Source organism: Amblyomma americanum, chromosome 7, assembly GCF_052857255.1.
Source record: "Amblyomma americanum isolate KBUSLIRL-KWMA chromosome 7, ASM5285725v1, whole genome shotgun sequence".
Taxonomy (NCBI): domain Eukaryota; kingdom Metazoa; phylum Arthropoda; class Arachnida; order Ixodida; family Ixodidae; genus Amblyomma; species Amblyomma americanum.
Window position 1 is genome coordinate 121,924,487 of NC_135503.1, and position 15,039 is coordinate 121,939,525.

Genomic DNA, 15,039 nt, shown 5'->3' on the forward strand with positions numbered 1-15,039 from the left:
AACAGAAGGGCTATGAAAGCACTTTGCTCACCCATGTGCTGTTGGTGTAGTTCCCATCAAGGACGTAGATGCGGAAGGCAGGGTGACCCGAGTTGAAGGTGGTGGTGCTAGGCGCCACATAGGCGACCGCGTACGGCCGCTGGCGCTGCGATCGTCCTCTGCCGACGAGTTCGTAAAAGAGCTCCAGCTCATCGTTGTGTGTGTGTCCGAAGAACTGGGCCCGCACCGTCGACTCAAAGCTGTGACAGGTAAGGAAAGGGCGTGATGCACAGACATTTCAGGTATCGAGAAAAGACTGGGAAGTCGTTGAAATTTATGAGTACACCTTCGCCGGCCCCAAGGGACAACTAAGGCGCACCATGCGATTTAACAGACCTTCACTAATTTAGTGTTAAAACAAAATAGCGTTTTCGCCACTACACATATACATTCTCGTAATGCGTTTTCGACTTTTAAACAAGTACTGCTCTCGCCAGCGCAGCAACAATTTGTTTTTGGTGGCGTTTGGTTGTGTCTGTGGGCTTTGCTTATTGTTGCTTGCCGTAACGTGAACAGAAAGCTGCTGCTATGGTGTCTTCAAAGCGACGGCACAAAAAGCGAAACCTGGTGCGACCGCCTGTGCAGAATAATGAGCCAGAAACGATTGCGAAGGCACTCGATGGGCCTAGAGCTATCAGTTCATTGTACACTGCCATATGGTTTTCTGGCTAGGTACACCTTCGATGTTTTCCAAACGTGGACTCCTCAAACGCACGCTTTCATTTCGTTCTCAAATTTGTAATAGATTACTGTTTCTCAAATGATTGTCCGGCTCCAGTACTGTGACGAAATCCAGCGCGTAAACATGCAGGAAGTCCTCTTGTTCCCTTTTGGACATTCATGGGAACACGGCTATTAGATACGACCGTAAAAGTGAATCTATTCTGCTCCAAATTTCACGAGCACAGGCAATTTTCCAACTGTCACTTCAGGGGTGAGTGACATACTTTTCCAAGGTCTAAGAGGTCTCAAAAGCACGGAAAGTAGAAATTAGCTAAAGAATGGTGAAGACCAGACATGCCACCTTTAGCTTGTACATACACCGCTGCATGCACTTCCTAACAATGCCACAGACATGTAAATACAGTGGTTCTTTACATCAAGTGAAAAGTTTTGACATCGCCTCCAAACAAAACAAATTTGTCTAAGGTTGCATGAAAAATATCAGCAACCTCATCGGTGCTGTAGTTGCTACCGCTTGTTTGGCCAGTAGAAAACTTATTAGGCCGCTAGCCCATTACCTCCAGTCGCAATAGCGAGCGCTGCTAGCCCGGTACGTGTACTCCTCCTCTGTCCGGACACTCGATCCTTCGTGAGGTATCATCCACTTGCCAAGATCCAGAGTCCTCACAACAGAATAATATTATGTGGACTTCCAGAAGCAACATGTTTCTCCTCGCAGCGCTCGCTTTATTTAGCGGATGTCCACCTCTGCACGAGAGCACAGATTGAAGTGCTGCAACAGTGTACATTCAGCATCCGCTCTACGCACCGTCTGATGATGCTGTTGTAGTTGGCGCTCCAGACGTGCAGGCAATCGCCCTGTCCAGGAGGGATGTGGCCAATGATGTGGACCTGTGCAAAAGAGGTTGCATGCTGGATACTCCTCGCGAAACACTAGAATTTCAGAAATTCTAACCGCATACGATACATTCCAAATGATGTGACTACTACTCATGCCATATAAAAAATACATCATTTGATTTTCGATATGTATGAAGTTGAGGTGAACATCTTTTCTTCGCAGGTAACAATTACGCAGGCATCATTACGCGCGTTAAAGGCGTTGTGAGAAACGCTGATGCAGCAAACAACAGGCAGTTTAAAAGCTTTCATGCCAAGCAGGTAGAAGAAAAGAATGCATTGGTAAAGCCAGGAATTTGAACAAGTGGGCATCGAACCGCCACTGAATTTTGAAGATGAAGCTTACCGACCGCAACAAGTGGCTTCCTGCCTGGCTCTGCAGAGCAGAAAAGTCACTAGGGGGATGCAGGTTTGAGGAACCCTACGGCAGCAGTGCTAAAGGCGGGTGAACATTTAACAGCGATAGCTGTTAAGGCCAGCTTTGGCGTTTTTGTTACCTCGGTGTCTTCGCCGTAATACTCCAGGTGCAACAAGCCCCACTGATTGGTTATAATGGAATGGCATCAAATAGTAGGAGCGTTATTGAATATAAGAAATCAAATTCCCAATCAGTTCAGAGCACCAGCTTCACCTTTCTATGACTCACTCTCATATTCGTTATTGTCTCCTGTTGTGGGGCACCACTACTGCTTCGAGTACGGAAAACGTATTTATCGCATCGCAAAAAATACTCAATTAGAACCATAGATTGTCTTCAACCTAGTGCACGTAGTCTTTCCGGGACAGTTACAGAATATTGAGGGTAGGCCAGCTTTACAGGCGCAAGCTTGCGACCTACATGCATACCGAATTAAGTAAAGGTTGCCTAAATTTTGAACGAACGTACATGGCAATTACTCAAATTTTTGAACACAGAACGATAAATTGCAGGGAACTGAAGCCGATGACGGATTGCGGTCAGTATAAAATACGAAAATACATAAACTTAACAATAAAAAGGATCCAATCACAATAACTGAACGATAGCCACAGGTAGCTGCGTTTAAGGGCGCTCTGACCGAAGCAACGCTTCCTTGAGTTTATTCAGTGTACTACTGTCCTCACCAAGTGAGAGGTGAGTTTAAATATATATGCGCTTTTTCAACACATGGCTTATGGGGTTCAATGTCCCAAAGCGGCAGAGGCTATCAGAGCCGCCGTAGTGTAGGGCTACATATGATTCTGATCACCTAGGGCTCTTTAACGTGCACTGACACCGCAAGATTGCACGGGCCTCTAGTATTTGGCCTCTACTGAAATGCGACGAACCTGAATCGTTTAGGTCTGCATCCGAGCACCATAACCGCTGAACCACCGCGGCGGCTTCCTCAACACGTGATTGGTGCTTTCATTTTTCAATTTTGTGCCTCATGTGCAGTTGTCTCTGTGCGATATGAAATTGGCAGTTAGGCCGCGGTGCACCCCGGGCACCTGGACCGCACTGTATGATCGACACCAGAACCGACGACCGCCCCATGACTGGCAGCAAGTCCGCTGTCGACCGATTGCTACCGACTGCAACATTTCTAGACAAAACTGCGCGGCTGCTGTGTGCCTCAAGAGGGTGTCAACTACAACAGCTGCTGGCTTCATAAGCAGCGATATGACGTGCGTTGGCGGGAGTTTACCAGTTATGCACCTCGAGCGCCTACCTAAGAAAATCTTCTCTTGCAGGTGAACGCGGAGTTACATACTTGTGAACCCTACGACATACGGCGAAACGTGTGCGTTGCTGCCGAACGACAGCCCTTGTGTGTGTGTCCCTGCTTTGAATTCTGTCGAATTCAGAATTACAAAGGGTACGCGGAGTAACACGAATCCCGCTCAGTTGTGTTCTTGCAGTGAGGTGAAAAAAGAGCTTAAATCCACCAGGTTACCTCAGGAGGAACTCATAGAATTAAGGCAAGAGTTTTGTGACCTCAAAACACTCAAGGAGGAGATTCAAGACATATAGTCCTACAAAACAGGGATCTTAAAAACCAACCAGAACTCTTTCGAAGGCTTGAAAAGTTGCAACACTCTATGGGTTCCGATAACCTCGAAGTAGAACGCGTCCCTCTGGAAGGTGACGCATTGGCTATCATAAAGAAAATCGGGCATCTTGCAGCAGAAGTGGTTGACGAATGCGCCATTGATATTTGGTTTGGTTTGGTATATGGGGGTTTAACGTCCCAAATCTACTCAGGCTATGAGGAACGCCGTAGTGAACGGCTCCGAAAATTTCGACCACCTGGGGTTCTTTAACGTGCACTGACATCGCACAATACACGGGCCTCTAGAATTTCGCCTTCATAGAAATTCGACCGCCGTGGCCGAGATCGAACCCGCGTCTTTCGGGCCAGCAGCCGAGTGCCATAACCACTCAGCCACCGCCGCGGCGCCCATTGATATATGCGATTGAACCCCAACTGCCAAGCATGATGAGTCAAACATAACTGCTCGTTTTGTGCAGAGAAACAAAAAGAATGCCTTGCTCGCCAAAGCCAGAAAGATGATGTCAGACAACAAAATGCTTGGCTTTGAGCACGACGAACCTGTGTTCGTCAATGAACATTTAACAAGGCTCGCCAAACAGCTTTTCGGAACCGCCATCAAGAAAAGGAAAGATGTTAATTGGAACTTTGTGCGGATGAATGGCGGCCCGACAAACTAAGTCGTCTCGAGTTCTGCGAATATTTTCTGTCGACGACTTCGATAGCAAGACCACTTTAACCAGTTAGCAAGACCACTTTAACCAGTTATGTTGCACAGAACTAGCCAAAAACAAAACAAAATTATATGCGAGCACTATGGGAACACTTTGCGGCAAGGCGAAAGCCTTTGGCCTTGACGACTACAATTCTAGTTTCGCAGGTTCCCATACCAGTGGCACTCCCAAAGTCTTCTACCTTGCCACACTTTCGATCTATAGACGTCGTCGGCGCTTGCGGTCTGCTTCTCGGACCTTCTCTTCTTCTCTGGCTTCTGGCTTCTCTAGTGGTGGCGCGCATGTGGCGCGACCAGCGCGCGCGCCATTACCATGATGACCTCGGGTGTGACGTCACCCTTTCCCGTCGCTATATCGATTTCCGCGCTATATCGACGCATTTTGGTTGTTTTTGTTATTATTTCGCTATAATTGGCTGTAAGTATTTAAATAATCACTCTACAGTCATCAAACTTGGCGCGGAGGTCCCATTTTGTCCCCTCAATCTGATGCCGCCGTTCGTTTTCTGCTATTCTGATTAGTTGCCGCGTTATTCGTGAAAGACAGCGTTACACCGGACACGCGAGTAGGAGCCATTAAAGGCTTTCGCCTTGAAAGGAAACGGCTGGACACGTACCCATGATTATGTCTGGTGATAGTACAAGAAAGTATTATGGCTATGCTTTCTTTAATGAGACACCCTTCACAGGTGTTTTTAAATACTTCACCTGGTTACGCGCAATATCAGAAACAAACACGATAAACTACTTGATTTATTTACAAATACCGCACCTCAGTTTGGTTTGGTTTATGGTGTATAAACGTCCCAAGACGACTCAGGCTAGAGAGACGCCATAGTGAACGGCTCCTTAAATTTTTACCGCCTGAGGTTCTAAATTTAATGTGCACTGACATCGCCCAGTACACGGGACTCTAGCATTCCGCCTCTGTCGAAATGAGACCGTCAAGGCCAGGATCGAACCCGCGTCTTTCGGGTCAGCAGCCAAGTGCCTTACTACTGAGCCACCACGGTGGCTGGTGCACTTCAGTTCAATGTGATACTTATTTCAGAAACTTGGTTAGCAAGTAATGACAACCCACCGCAGCTTGGCAAGCACGTGTATCATTGCCGTGCCCGAAATTCAGTGAGGAGGTGTCGCAATCTACACCCAAAGGCGTTTACCGCATGAAGTGGACCCTGAATTTTCTTTCATCTACCAAAACCTTAAGTGCCTGACAATTAGCTTGAAATCAATGATCGTTTCAGTCATATACTGGCCGCCTTGCGGAAATAAAAGAATTTTCTCTTGCCGATGATATGTTGAACTGAATGCGCAACAGAGGGGATAAGTTGCTCTGGCGTTTTAACCAATATTATGAATAGTATGCTTCAGATTGGGGTATTTGTTGATGAGCTCTAGATAGCAAGAGTGCGCCTAATTTATAAGGGTAGGAGTCATTACTCAGCCAATAGTTTCCGTCCTATATCAGTGCTCCCCGTCTTATCAAAAGTTTTCGAAGGTATTAAACATGAGACTTGGTTTTATATAAAAAAAAGTAAAATAATCAAGGAGGGACAATACAGATTCCCAAAAAGCAAGTCAACTGAACATGCATTATTAAACATTAAAAAACAAAATTATACACAGTATGGGCCCCGCCGTGGTGGCTCAGTGGTTAGGGCGCTCGGCTACTGGTCCGGAGTTCCCGGGTTCGAACCCGACCGCGGCGGTTGCGTTTTTATGGAGGAAAAACGCTAAGGCGCCCGTGTGCTGCGCGATGTCAGTGCACGTTAAAGATCCCCAGGTGGTCGAAATTAATCCGGAGCCCCTCCACTACGGCACCTCTTTCTCCCTTTCTTCATTCACTTCCTCCTATATCCCTTCCCTTACGGGCGCGGTTCAGGTGTCCAACGATATATGAGACCGATACTGTGCCATTTCCTTTCCACGAAAACCAATTATTTTTATCATTACACAGTATGGTACAACGTCTGTTTACAATAGGGATATTTTTGGATCTACAAAAGGTGTTTGATTCGATGGGCCACGAAATATTGTTTATTAAGCTTTATGACAGCGGTACACGAGGCGTTGCATGAGACCTAATGAGAATTTATTTACAAATAGATCCCAGTATGTCACAACATATAATGCATCTTCGCCAAATTCTAAATGTACTCTGTGGCGGGCCACAACGATTATTTTTAGACCAATATTGTTCACTCTGTGCATCAATGATGCATCCATATATACCAAAATGACCCAAATTAGTTATGTACAGAGGTGATACCAATTTTTTCTTCTCTGGCAGATTACTCCCTCCACTTCATGAAACAATGAATAAGTGGCGAAACTCATTGTTCCTCTCACTGGATATTAATAAATGACGGTTAACCTTCAACTTAAACTAAACATGTAATCTTTGCACCAATAAATAATCCGCTATGCTGTGAAATTGCCGTGTGCTTCCGCAGTTATCAATTACATGAAGTAGTGAAGCAAAAATTTTGGAGTATACAGTTTCAGAGCAACTTACCTTGCAATACACATGCCAGCCGGCTAGCAGGTGAGCTAAGCCAAGCAGCTGGCTCCCTTACAAAAATCATCTATAGACAGTCTGTAGACTTATGTACTCTATTGCCTTCCTATAGATATTTCTTTTTGTCTATTCATAGTCTATAGACTGTCTATATGCAAAGTCTACTAAAAGTGTATGGCCATAAATCTATAAATTGTCTATAGACTCTATGGGATTTGTATTGCCTATAGGCTGTTCTTTAATGATTGTCTATAGAGAGTCTGTAGACATTATAGACAGCTAGAAATCTATGGACAGTCTATACACTCTCTAAATAAATTTTTGTAAGGGCTGTCTTTATAATACTTCCTCGTTCTGCATTGACCAAAAACAATATTTGATTACAGTCCGTTATACTCCGGGCTCTCTTATGGCGCACTGGTCTGGAAAACTAAAACAGCTCAAAATTATATTGAGTTAATATCATTAAAAAAGATAACTTTGATAGCATTTCAAAACTCCTGTGGCAAACCTCACCTTCTTCTTGCACGTCCACTCTTCTCAAAACATTTCTTAATCAGGTCTATTATTATAAACCGTTCCCGAACATAAAGAACAAGAAGCTTTATATAACTACAACACCATTCTATTCAGAGACACTCAGAAGGACACCTTTCATAAGAACAAACTGCGGCCAGCAAGATAGCAACTACTAGACACCGCTTTTGGTGAATCGTGCCGATACGTTTGTCAGTTTTAACAAAGCAGTGACCAAAAATTTTCTTAAAGCCCTACTGCTCAAACATGACATTTCTTTTGTATAGTTTCCAGACTGTTCATTGTGCTTTTGTTGCACCTGAAAAATGTGTGTTGTTTCTTTTCACAATTTTTACCAGTGCCAAGTACTATATTTAAAAAAAAATTAGCGGTGTAATCTGTGCTACGCCTAGATTAATCGACTGCAGGAATGCACGCGTGCTGACCCATATTCTGTTACCATAAACAATGTACAGTTTTTGAGGAAACCATACTGAGAAATTCTGGACAAAGGCATTATTGAGCGGGAAACCATTTATGAACGCATTTTTTTGTTCACATAATCTATAATTTCACTGTAACAATCAGTATGTCCCCAAATCACCGCTCAGCAGCCTTGAATTTGTTTCTATTCACGTTTCTCCAATCGTCAAAAGCGTTCCCCATTAGTTTTCCTTAAATGTTCAATGCGATCTCTGGAAACACTTTAAAAGAAAGATTTTGCTACATATCAGAATAATGGACCATTACCTTCAATATTTCCATGACAGTGTCTTACAGTTTTCCAATTTCAAAATTTTTGCCCGATACAGCTGAACTTGTTACTATCAATCACCTGTGTGTTCTGTGCTGTCGCGCAGGGCAGCAAGTAACGGCATGTGGCAAATGAAGTAAGACATGCTGGCTACATGTACGTGTCGTGCAAAGATGCAATCAGTGCAAGATGCACTTCTGGTAGTGGCTTGAACTGGGTTGCTAAATATTGTGGACCCGAGTAGTGCGCGCATGAACACTGGCAACGACTGTGATTTCTTAGGGTCGACTTTAAAGCAGCCGCAGATGATGAGGGGAGCGTCCGGCGCCCGCGCAATGCATGGGCCCACGTTCGCGTAGTTCATAAAAGCCTTTCCCGCGAAATCTTTTATGTCCTTTTGGGCGGTACGCGCGCTCATTGGTCCCGAGATACCGTATTTTCGACAACCCGGCAGACAAAAGGCGTCATCTGGCGCCACCAACGCTATTCTTGTTTGAATGGCTGCGTACCGGTTCGCGGCGGCAAATCCTTAGCGCCGGGGAGTACGCGCTTGAAACTCTCCCAGAGTAACAATCTTGTGCCCTCATAATGTCATTATTGTAGGCAGTAATTAAAAAAAGTTTGCAGTTAGTACTGCATCACTTGACGACATTTGAAGTAATACAACAGACGAGAATTTCTTAAACTCCTCTGAACCTCGCTAGGGCACCTATGGATGTGCCGTAGGCTTGGTGCAAGGAAACATGATGGAAACTGTGTATTGAAAATGTATCCGTTAAATGCATTCCTGCATTAATACCTCCAGTATCAGGGTTTTTATTGTTTTTTTAATGTGCTTAATTAAATTTTGATCTTTGGTTCTTGCAATACAATTAACAGTATGTAAATCTTAAACCGTTAAATGTCGTATTTCAGATATTTTTTACTTTTTCCATCTTGCGTAGCCCACATTCCATGCGACCAGATTTCTGTTTACGATTTGTATTCATGTTTTGAAGTGCTCTTGTCGAATGCTCTTAAAGCGCGTTCCTTTGCCTGCTCGCCGTACGTCACCCGGAGCGAAAGCCTTTGCCAGGCATTGCATGCAGTCTTTAGCTCTTTCGCTCCGGCTTTCTGTAATGGAAAAGAACAAATAAAGGTAAAGCCGCAATACGTGGATACTGACCGTCCTATGAATTTTGTTTTTTTGCTTTTGTTTGCTGAATTCTGTGAGAGCTTGGTTTACCATTTTTTTCTGGATATGAGTAAAAATAGATTATGCATTTTTTATTTCGTATAGTGCTGTTTTCTCCGCATGCAGTTTACATGGGCTTCCGTACCCGCTCAGGCGCTAGGAAGCACCTTCAGACCGGGACAATTTGTTTCTAAGTTCCTTGTGCAGTGAAAGTAAGAAACTAAGGGTTGCGGACTAAAAGTGCTTTCTTGCGCATGACCGGCTACAAAGAAATAAAGAAAAAATGATTAAATTCAAAAACTGTAAGGACAATTACGATACTCTCTAGACCGAAATTTGAGCTCCGCTCTGTATGTGTTTTGATTGTGCTATATATTGAGATAAAGAATTCGTGAGATACGTGTATGTATGGACATCTACAAAGCACTCTATTTTCCACGGATATTCGTTCAAGTAACACTCCTCTCCCATTCTTTCACTGTCATAAAGGCGGCCTTGTGGTCAGAGAAATGGATGGAGATATGTTCAGCCTGCTACACCGATGCACGGTTCATAAGCAGACTGTTTATGCAAGGGCGGCAACGTTGTGAATGACGTGGCCGACACGAACACTCTATCGCGTGCAGCTCATTCCCGCCAACGGAGCGGAGCGTGGCGCGACTGCGAGGAGGCAGCGCGCGGGGGCGCGCGCTGCCGCAGACCAACCTGCCTTCCCATCGCCATCCACCTGCAGTTGTGGTGGACGACAGCGCGCACGGCACGCACCACTCGGGCCCATCTACGAGCGAGCGGCGGTCGTTCGCTCGGCACAACCGGCCTCGAGGGGAGCGCGTTCGCTATCATCCCTTCACCTCGCTCCTCTCACACTCGGTTACACCGACGCGACTCAACCCATGAACGGGCGCACAAGAGCCGCGCTCTAATACTGTGACGTGATGACAGCGCACCAGGTTGTTTGTTTAAAACACAGTGACGGCCCTCTTGACAATACTAGTTCTCCTCTCTCTCTCTTTCTTCTCCCTTTCATCTCCCTATTAAAAGTGCGCTTCACCGATTCTCTCACACAAGACGCCGCGTATACGGACGGGGGGACAAGCGATCGATCGTGCGTGACCGTGGTACATGGTCTTGCCTGATGGACACCTTCTCACATCCCTACCACACCATCCATGTTACTGGTTACCGCATCCGGTGACTGCAAGACTGTCTGCAAAATGGCAACGTCATTTTTCACCAACTTAGGGGAAATTCACATTACCAAAAGGGTGGTAATGCTGCACCACAGGAGTAAGCATCCAACAAATATTTTTAGTCTAATTTTTACAATAATATCTCGTGCAACAGACAGTCAGCTTCCAAATGAAACTGGTCACTATGATAAAAAGTGTAGGTCATGGAGAGGGGGTGACTTATGAGGCCACCGCAGCTGATGTCGCTGACCCTATTGACATACCACTGCTCGGAGCTGAGCGCCTCCTGCCTAGTCTCGACCAAAATATGCTCCTGAGCCCGCCAAGAGGCAATAAATCAAAAACTTATGCACCGTTATTTGGCCACGCCAGCAATCGAAGCTTCAGCGTTTTGGTTGCAAGGAATGTTACCCACCCCAAAACAGCAGAAATCCGAATAGCCCTGGTGCGAGTCTTGAGGGATGTATTCAATGCTAACGCCTACTTTTATCCGCTGAAGCAACGTTGCAAGCTATGGCGGGCCGAAACAGAATGCTTCAGAATAACTTTTACTACGTGGCAAACCTGATTTCACATCAGCAGCTTTCTGCACTTCGTTCCCGTCGAAGTGGGTCCACCGATGACTGCGTGCTCAGTAGTTCAACGGTGTAGCCACTGAGCCAGAGTGGCTGGTTTGCGCTCGCAGGTGCCGACGCTATGGACACAGGACGGGCCATGGCGGAAATGCACGTACTTTCCAGCCAGAAACATGCCTGAGAGCAACTGATACCGATACCCGCAGTAATCGGCGTGAATTGAAAGTTCGCTTCCTGTTCCCGCTGAGCCATAGGACATGCGCCAATCACCGTGCTCGGTCATATTCGCTCAAGCACAGCAATGGTGGGGGCGTGGTGTCACTTGAGATAATCACAGACAGCGGAAACACACGGAATGCAAGCGGACTAGGTGCCGTAATGTTATCATGGCACCGTAACTATCGGATGTTTCCAGATCAAAACGACACGAGTTACCTTTTCACCCTTGCTCTCGGAATCCTCCAGCTCGTTGACGAGAAATGCCAGCTGCTCGGCCGGGTCACGTGGATCCAGCAAAAGCCACCTGCATTACCAGACGCCGACTTTAGTGGCTGAGGTGTGTCTTCGAATTGCACCTAAAGGGGTCTGCGTTGTCACAATGTATGCGATTTTTTTTTTTAAACGGGCACACGGCCTAATCGTTTGCTATGGGCGGCGTGGAATCGGCTACCCTGGCTTGTTACCCCCGACTATCAGACCTCAGAAGGGTCACGAACCCGCATGACCGATTTTACAATCTTTGGGGCAGTTCGCTATAAGCAAGTCGTCTGGGAAATTCTGCGAATATTCAGGCAGACCGTGCTTGGCAGCCTCGGTCGTTCGTTCTAACAGCGTGAATTGCTCCGTAGCCGCCGTGTTGAAGCGGCTCTCCGCCTTGCATTGCATGCCGACGTGTTAAAATATAACACCGTTCATGCCTAAATGTTACTTTCGCAGCTTTCTCGTAAGGAAATGATTTTGCATAAGAGTAACTAAACGGACTTGGAAGTTAACGGAATTAGTAGTCTACAAACAACGTATTCTAGACATTAACCTGTTTTAACTATTGTACAGGTGTGATCATAAGTAGCAATGTTAGCAATGGACGACACACTGGATAGCACTCTCACTGTTGCATACACTTAGCTCTAGTGTTTGCAAGAAAATATTACCTGCAAATTCAGTGCACCTCCAGCAGTACTATTTTTTTTTATGAAATGAAAGAATGAACAATGATGCCGTAAGTCGTCGATTTTCCTGTATATTGTCCTTAAGCAATTTATCTTCCTTTGCTGGCGATTCTAATTTTTTTTACTTGAATGAAGCACTCACCAGTTCAACGTGTTGCAGTAGTTCATGTTGAGTGAAATAATCTTCAACCCCGGAAACGGTCTGACGGCGTAGAAGGCTCCACTGTTTGTATAAAACGGGACGAGAAAAAAAGCAACGAACGATTAATAGCCACCACACAATTGCTTTCAAAATAAATTCGCCTTCCTTGCAGTAAGTGTAAGTGTTTCGCATGTGTCCAAATCCCCTCCGAAACCGAGCAGCACGCTGCCACAGTACTGAAACATGCTTCAAGTTACGAAGATGGAAACGCATATGAAAGAAGCCAACAGTCGCTAAACCAGTCAAAGCGTAGGGGAATGTTTCCATACTTTTTTTTTTTGCTTGTGTCGTTTTTCAACAGTAAACTAAAAATTTCCGGGGCGCTTAAGGAACTTATGTTCAAGTAACACGAAAGTTTTGGAATTTTGGTCCAGTTCTACTCCGGTTTTATTTTAATTCAGTGCTATTCTTTTGAATTCGGTGCAGTTGTAAGTACTAGAACTGGTTATTTTTACCATTTAGTAATTTTCCTCCTTGGATTATGTCACAACAATTCGACCAATTTCGACTTTTTTAACGGAGCCACTATAGAGCGACGGCGGGTCTCGTGTCGATGAGCCATCTAGAGTTGTCGCATTTATAGTGTAGTTGTTTAACGGCTTATATACCGGATGTCCCAGCTAACTTGAGCCGAAGGTGAAAAGATAAATTATTAGAGGCAGGCGAGTGAAACAAGTTGCATATTGGTGACAGCCATCTTGCGCACCAAAGACAATTTTTGTTCCTAATTTAATTAATGGTTTAATTAAGTTTAATTCTGTAAGTTATTAGATATTGGCTTTAGACAACAAATTACATTTAAAGAGTTGTCGAGCACCTTCAGAAACCCCCATTCCATCATTTACCATAAGGAAACCCTCACGTGGGTCTTTTTTCCGAGCTCCAAAGAAAGCCCGCGAAATACAACATAAACCACGTGACTAACGCACTTGCGCGCCACGATCGAGCCTATGGACCTCCTTCACCCCGCGACGTCACGAAGATGCGGTGGCGCTGATGTTAGCAGCGACTTTCGCATGGTAGGCAAAACAGGTTCCGCTTGCCCGTGCCTACCGCAGCTGCCGCAGCTACCAGCGGCTGCTTCAAGCCTGTGCACTGCAGAAGCAGCATATATTGACCAGCTGCGTCACTGCTGGATCCGCGTAGTAGCATAAAAAATATTAAATTAGCCTCGATAGGTTTCTCGCGCATAAATGCCGCATTCGGAAACTGGCTAACAGGCATTGGGCCACGGTAGTAAAGCGCGAAGTCTGGGAGTCGATAGGCACTGCCACTCAATGCACTTAATAGCATGCAAGTTACTACGTTCATTCACCTTAACTTCAGGATAGTAGGCTGATAATTGCTCAAGGAAAAAAAAGACATATGTAGCTGCACACGTACTTATCACCTTGAGCCGGAGTGCACGGGGCGCCGACAGGTTCACTCGCCCCCAAGGAATGCGTTTTTTTGTTAATAGCACACCATGTTTAAATGGCGCGTTTTGTGACATTTAATAGTTACTTGAAACTGTTTCTTGATATGACGACGTAATTATTTCATTCGAGTAGAAAGAAGTCTGGTAAGTTGTGCCAATCTTGCGCGGTCGCGTTGGTGTGCTTAGAATAGCGTACCTTGTGCTAAACGCCATATGCTTTTTCATTGCATCATGCATGTGTCATGTTTCATGAGATAATACATGATCGCGAAGCTTGTTTGGAAAGAAGCAGCCGCAGGCGTGCTACTAACAGACACGTGGCGAGATTGAGAGGGGACGCGGCATGAAAAGTGTTTTCGTTATTCATGCATGCGATATGTAACTAAACTTGGTGAAAATATGAAATTCCTACGTTAGTTTCAGTCATTCCTTTTATTTATAGCTATGCCTGGTGCAGTTCTGGGTAATTATAATTAACACCGTCGTCAAGTCCCCCCAAGGTCTCAAATAATTGAGTAGATAGTGCGCAGATTTTTTATGCCAGCATGTGCATAAAGCCCTGTTCTGTATGATGACGCGATTAGTTCTTTTTCTATATGATCAGTACTTATGCATGCATAGTTACATGAATACGTTTCTTACAAGAAATAACTAACACAGTACTGCACGTGTAGGGAAAAATCACCGCTCCTCAACGTCTCAGGAATAGTTTGCGACAAAAGGAATCATTTGATTTTCATGCGAATTACGAAGGTGAGTGATCCAGTCGCAGAAAATGTGAGAGGTCAGAAAACGAACCTTAAAGTTTATTCCCTCGTTTATGGCATCTTCGCTTTCGCTTTGGTCAAAGAAATGCGGCACTGAAATCAAAGAAATTACCTCACAATTTTTGACGACCATACTTCTAAAAAGCGTAATTTATAAATTTGTACTCAATATTTTGCTATAATTTTTCGTCACGAAGCTAGACTTCAGGGCTAGGAAAGAAAATAATTCTAGAACTCAAAAATTTTCACCAAATTGACCAGCTTAACAAGAGGACAAGTCGGCCTGGCTGGTGCGTGGTCATGCGGCTAAAAACAGCGCTAAGCGAGACAGGAGATCGGGGACACGACGCTGTCCCCACATTTCGCGCAGCGCGACACGTACGTAT

General features: G+C 45.1%; 1 protein-coding gene across 6 annotated transcripts in view; it reads right to left on the reverse strand.

Annotated features, from left to right (window-relative positions):
- The window catches only part of LOC144099520 (sphingomyelin phosphodiesterase-like), a 108,540-nt gene that overhangs the window by 12,677 nt on the left and 80,824 nt on the right, over window positions 1-15,039 (reverse strand). For all 6 annotated transcript variants that reach the window (XM_077632887.1, XM_077632883.1, XM_077632884.1 and 3 more), the window contains 4 exons: window positions 12,410-12,490; window positions 11,534-11,621; window positions 1,532-1,614; window positions 32-239 (listed from right to left, as the gene is read on the reverse strand). In XM_077632887.1, coding sequence (XP_077489013.1) covers window positions 32-239; window positions 1,532-1,614; window positions 11,534-11,621; window positions 12,410-12,490 — 460 coding nt within the window. The remainder of the gene's footprint in view (window positions 1-31; window positions 240-1,531; window positions 1,615-11,533; window positions 11,622-12,409; window positions 12,491-15,039) is intronic.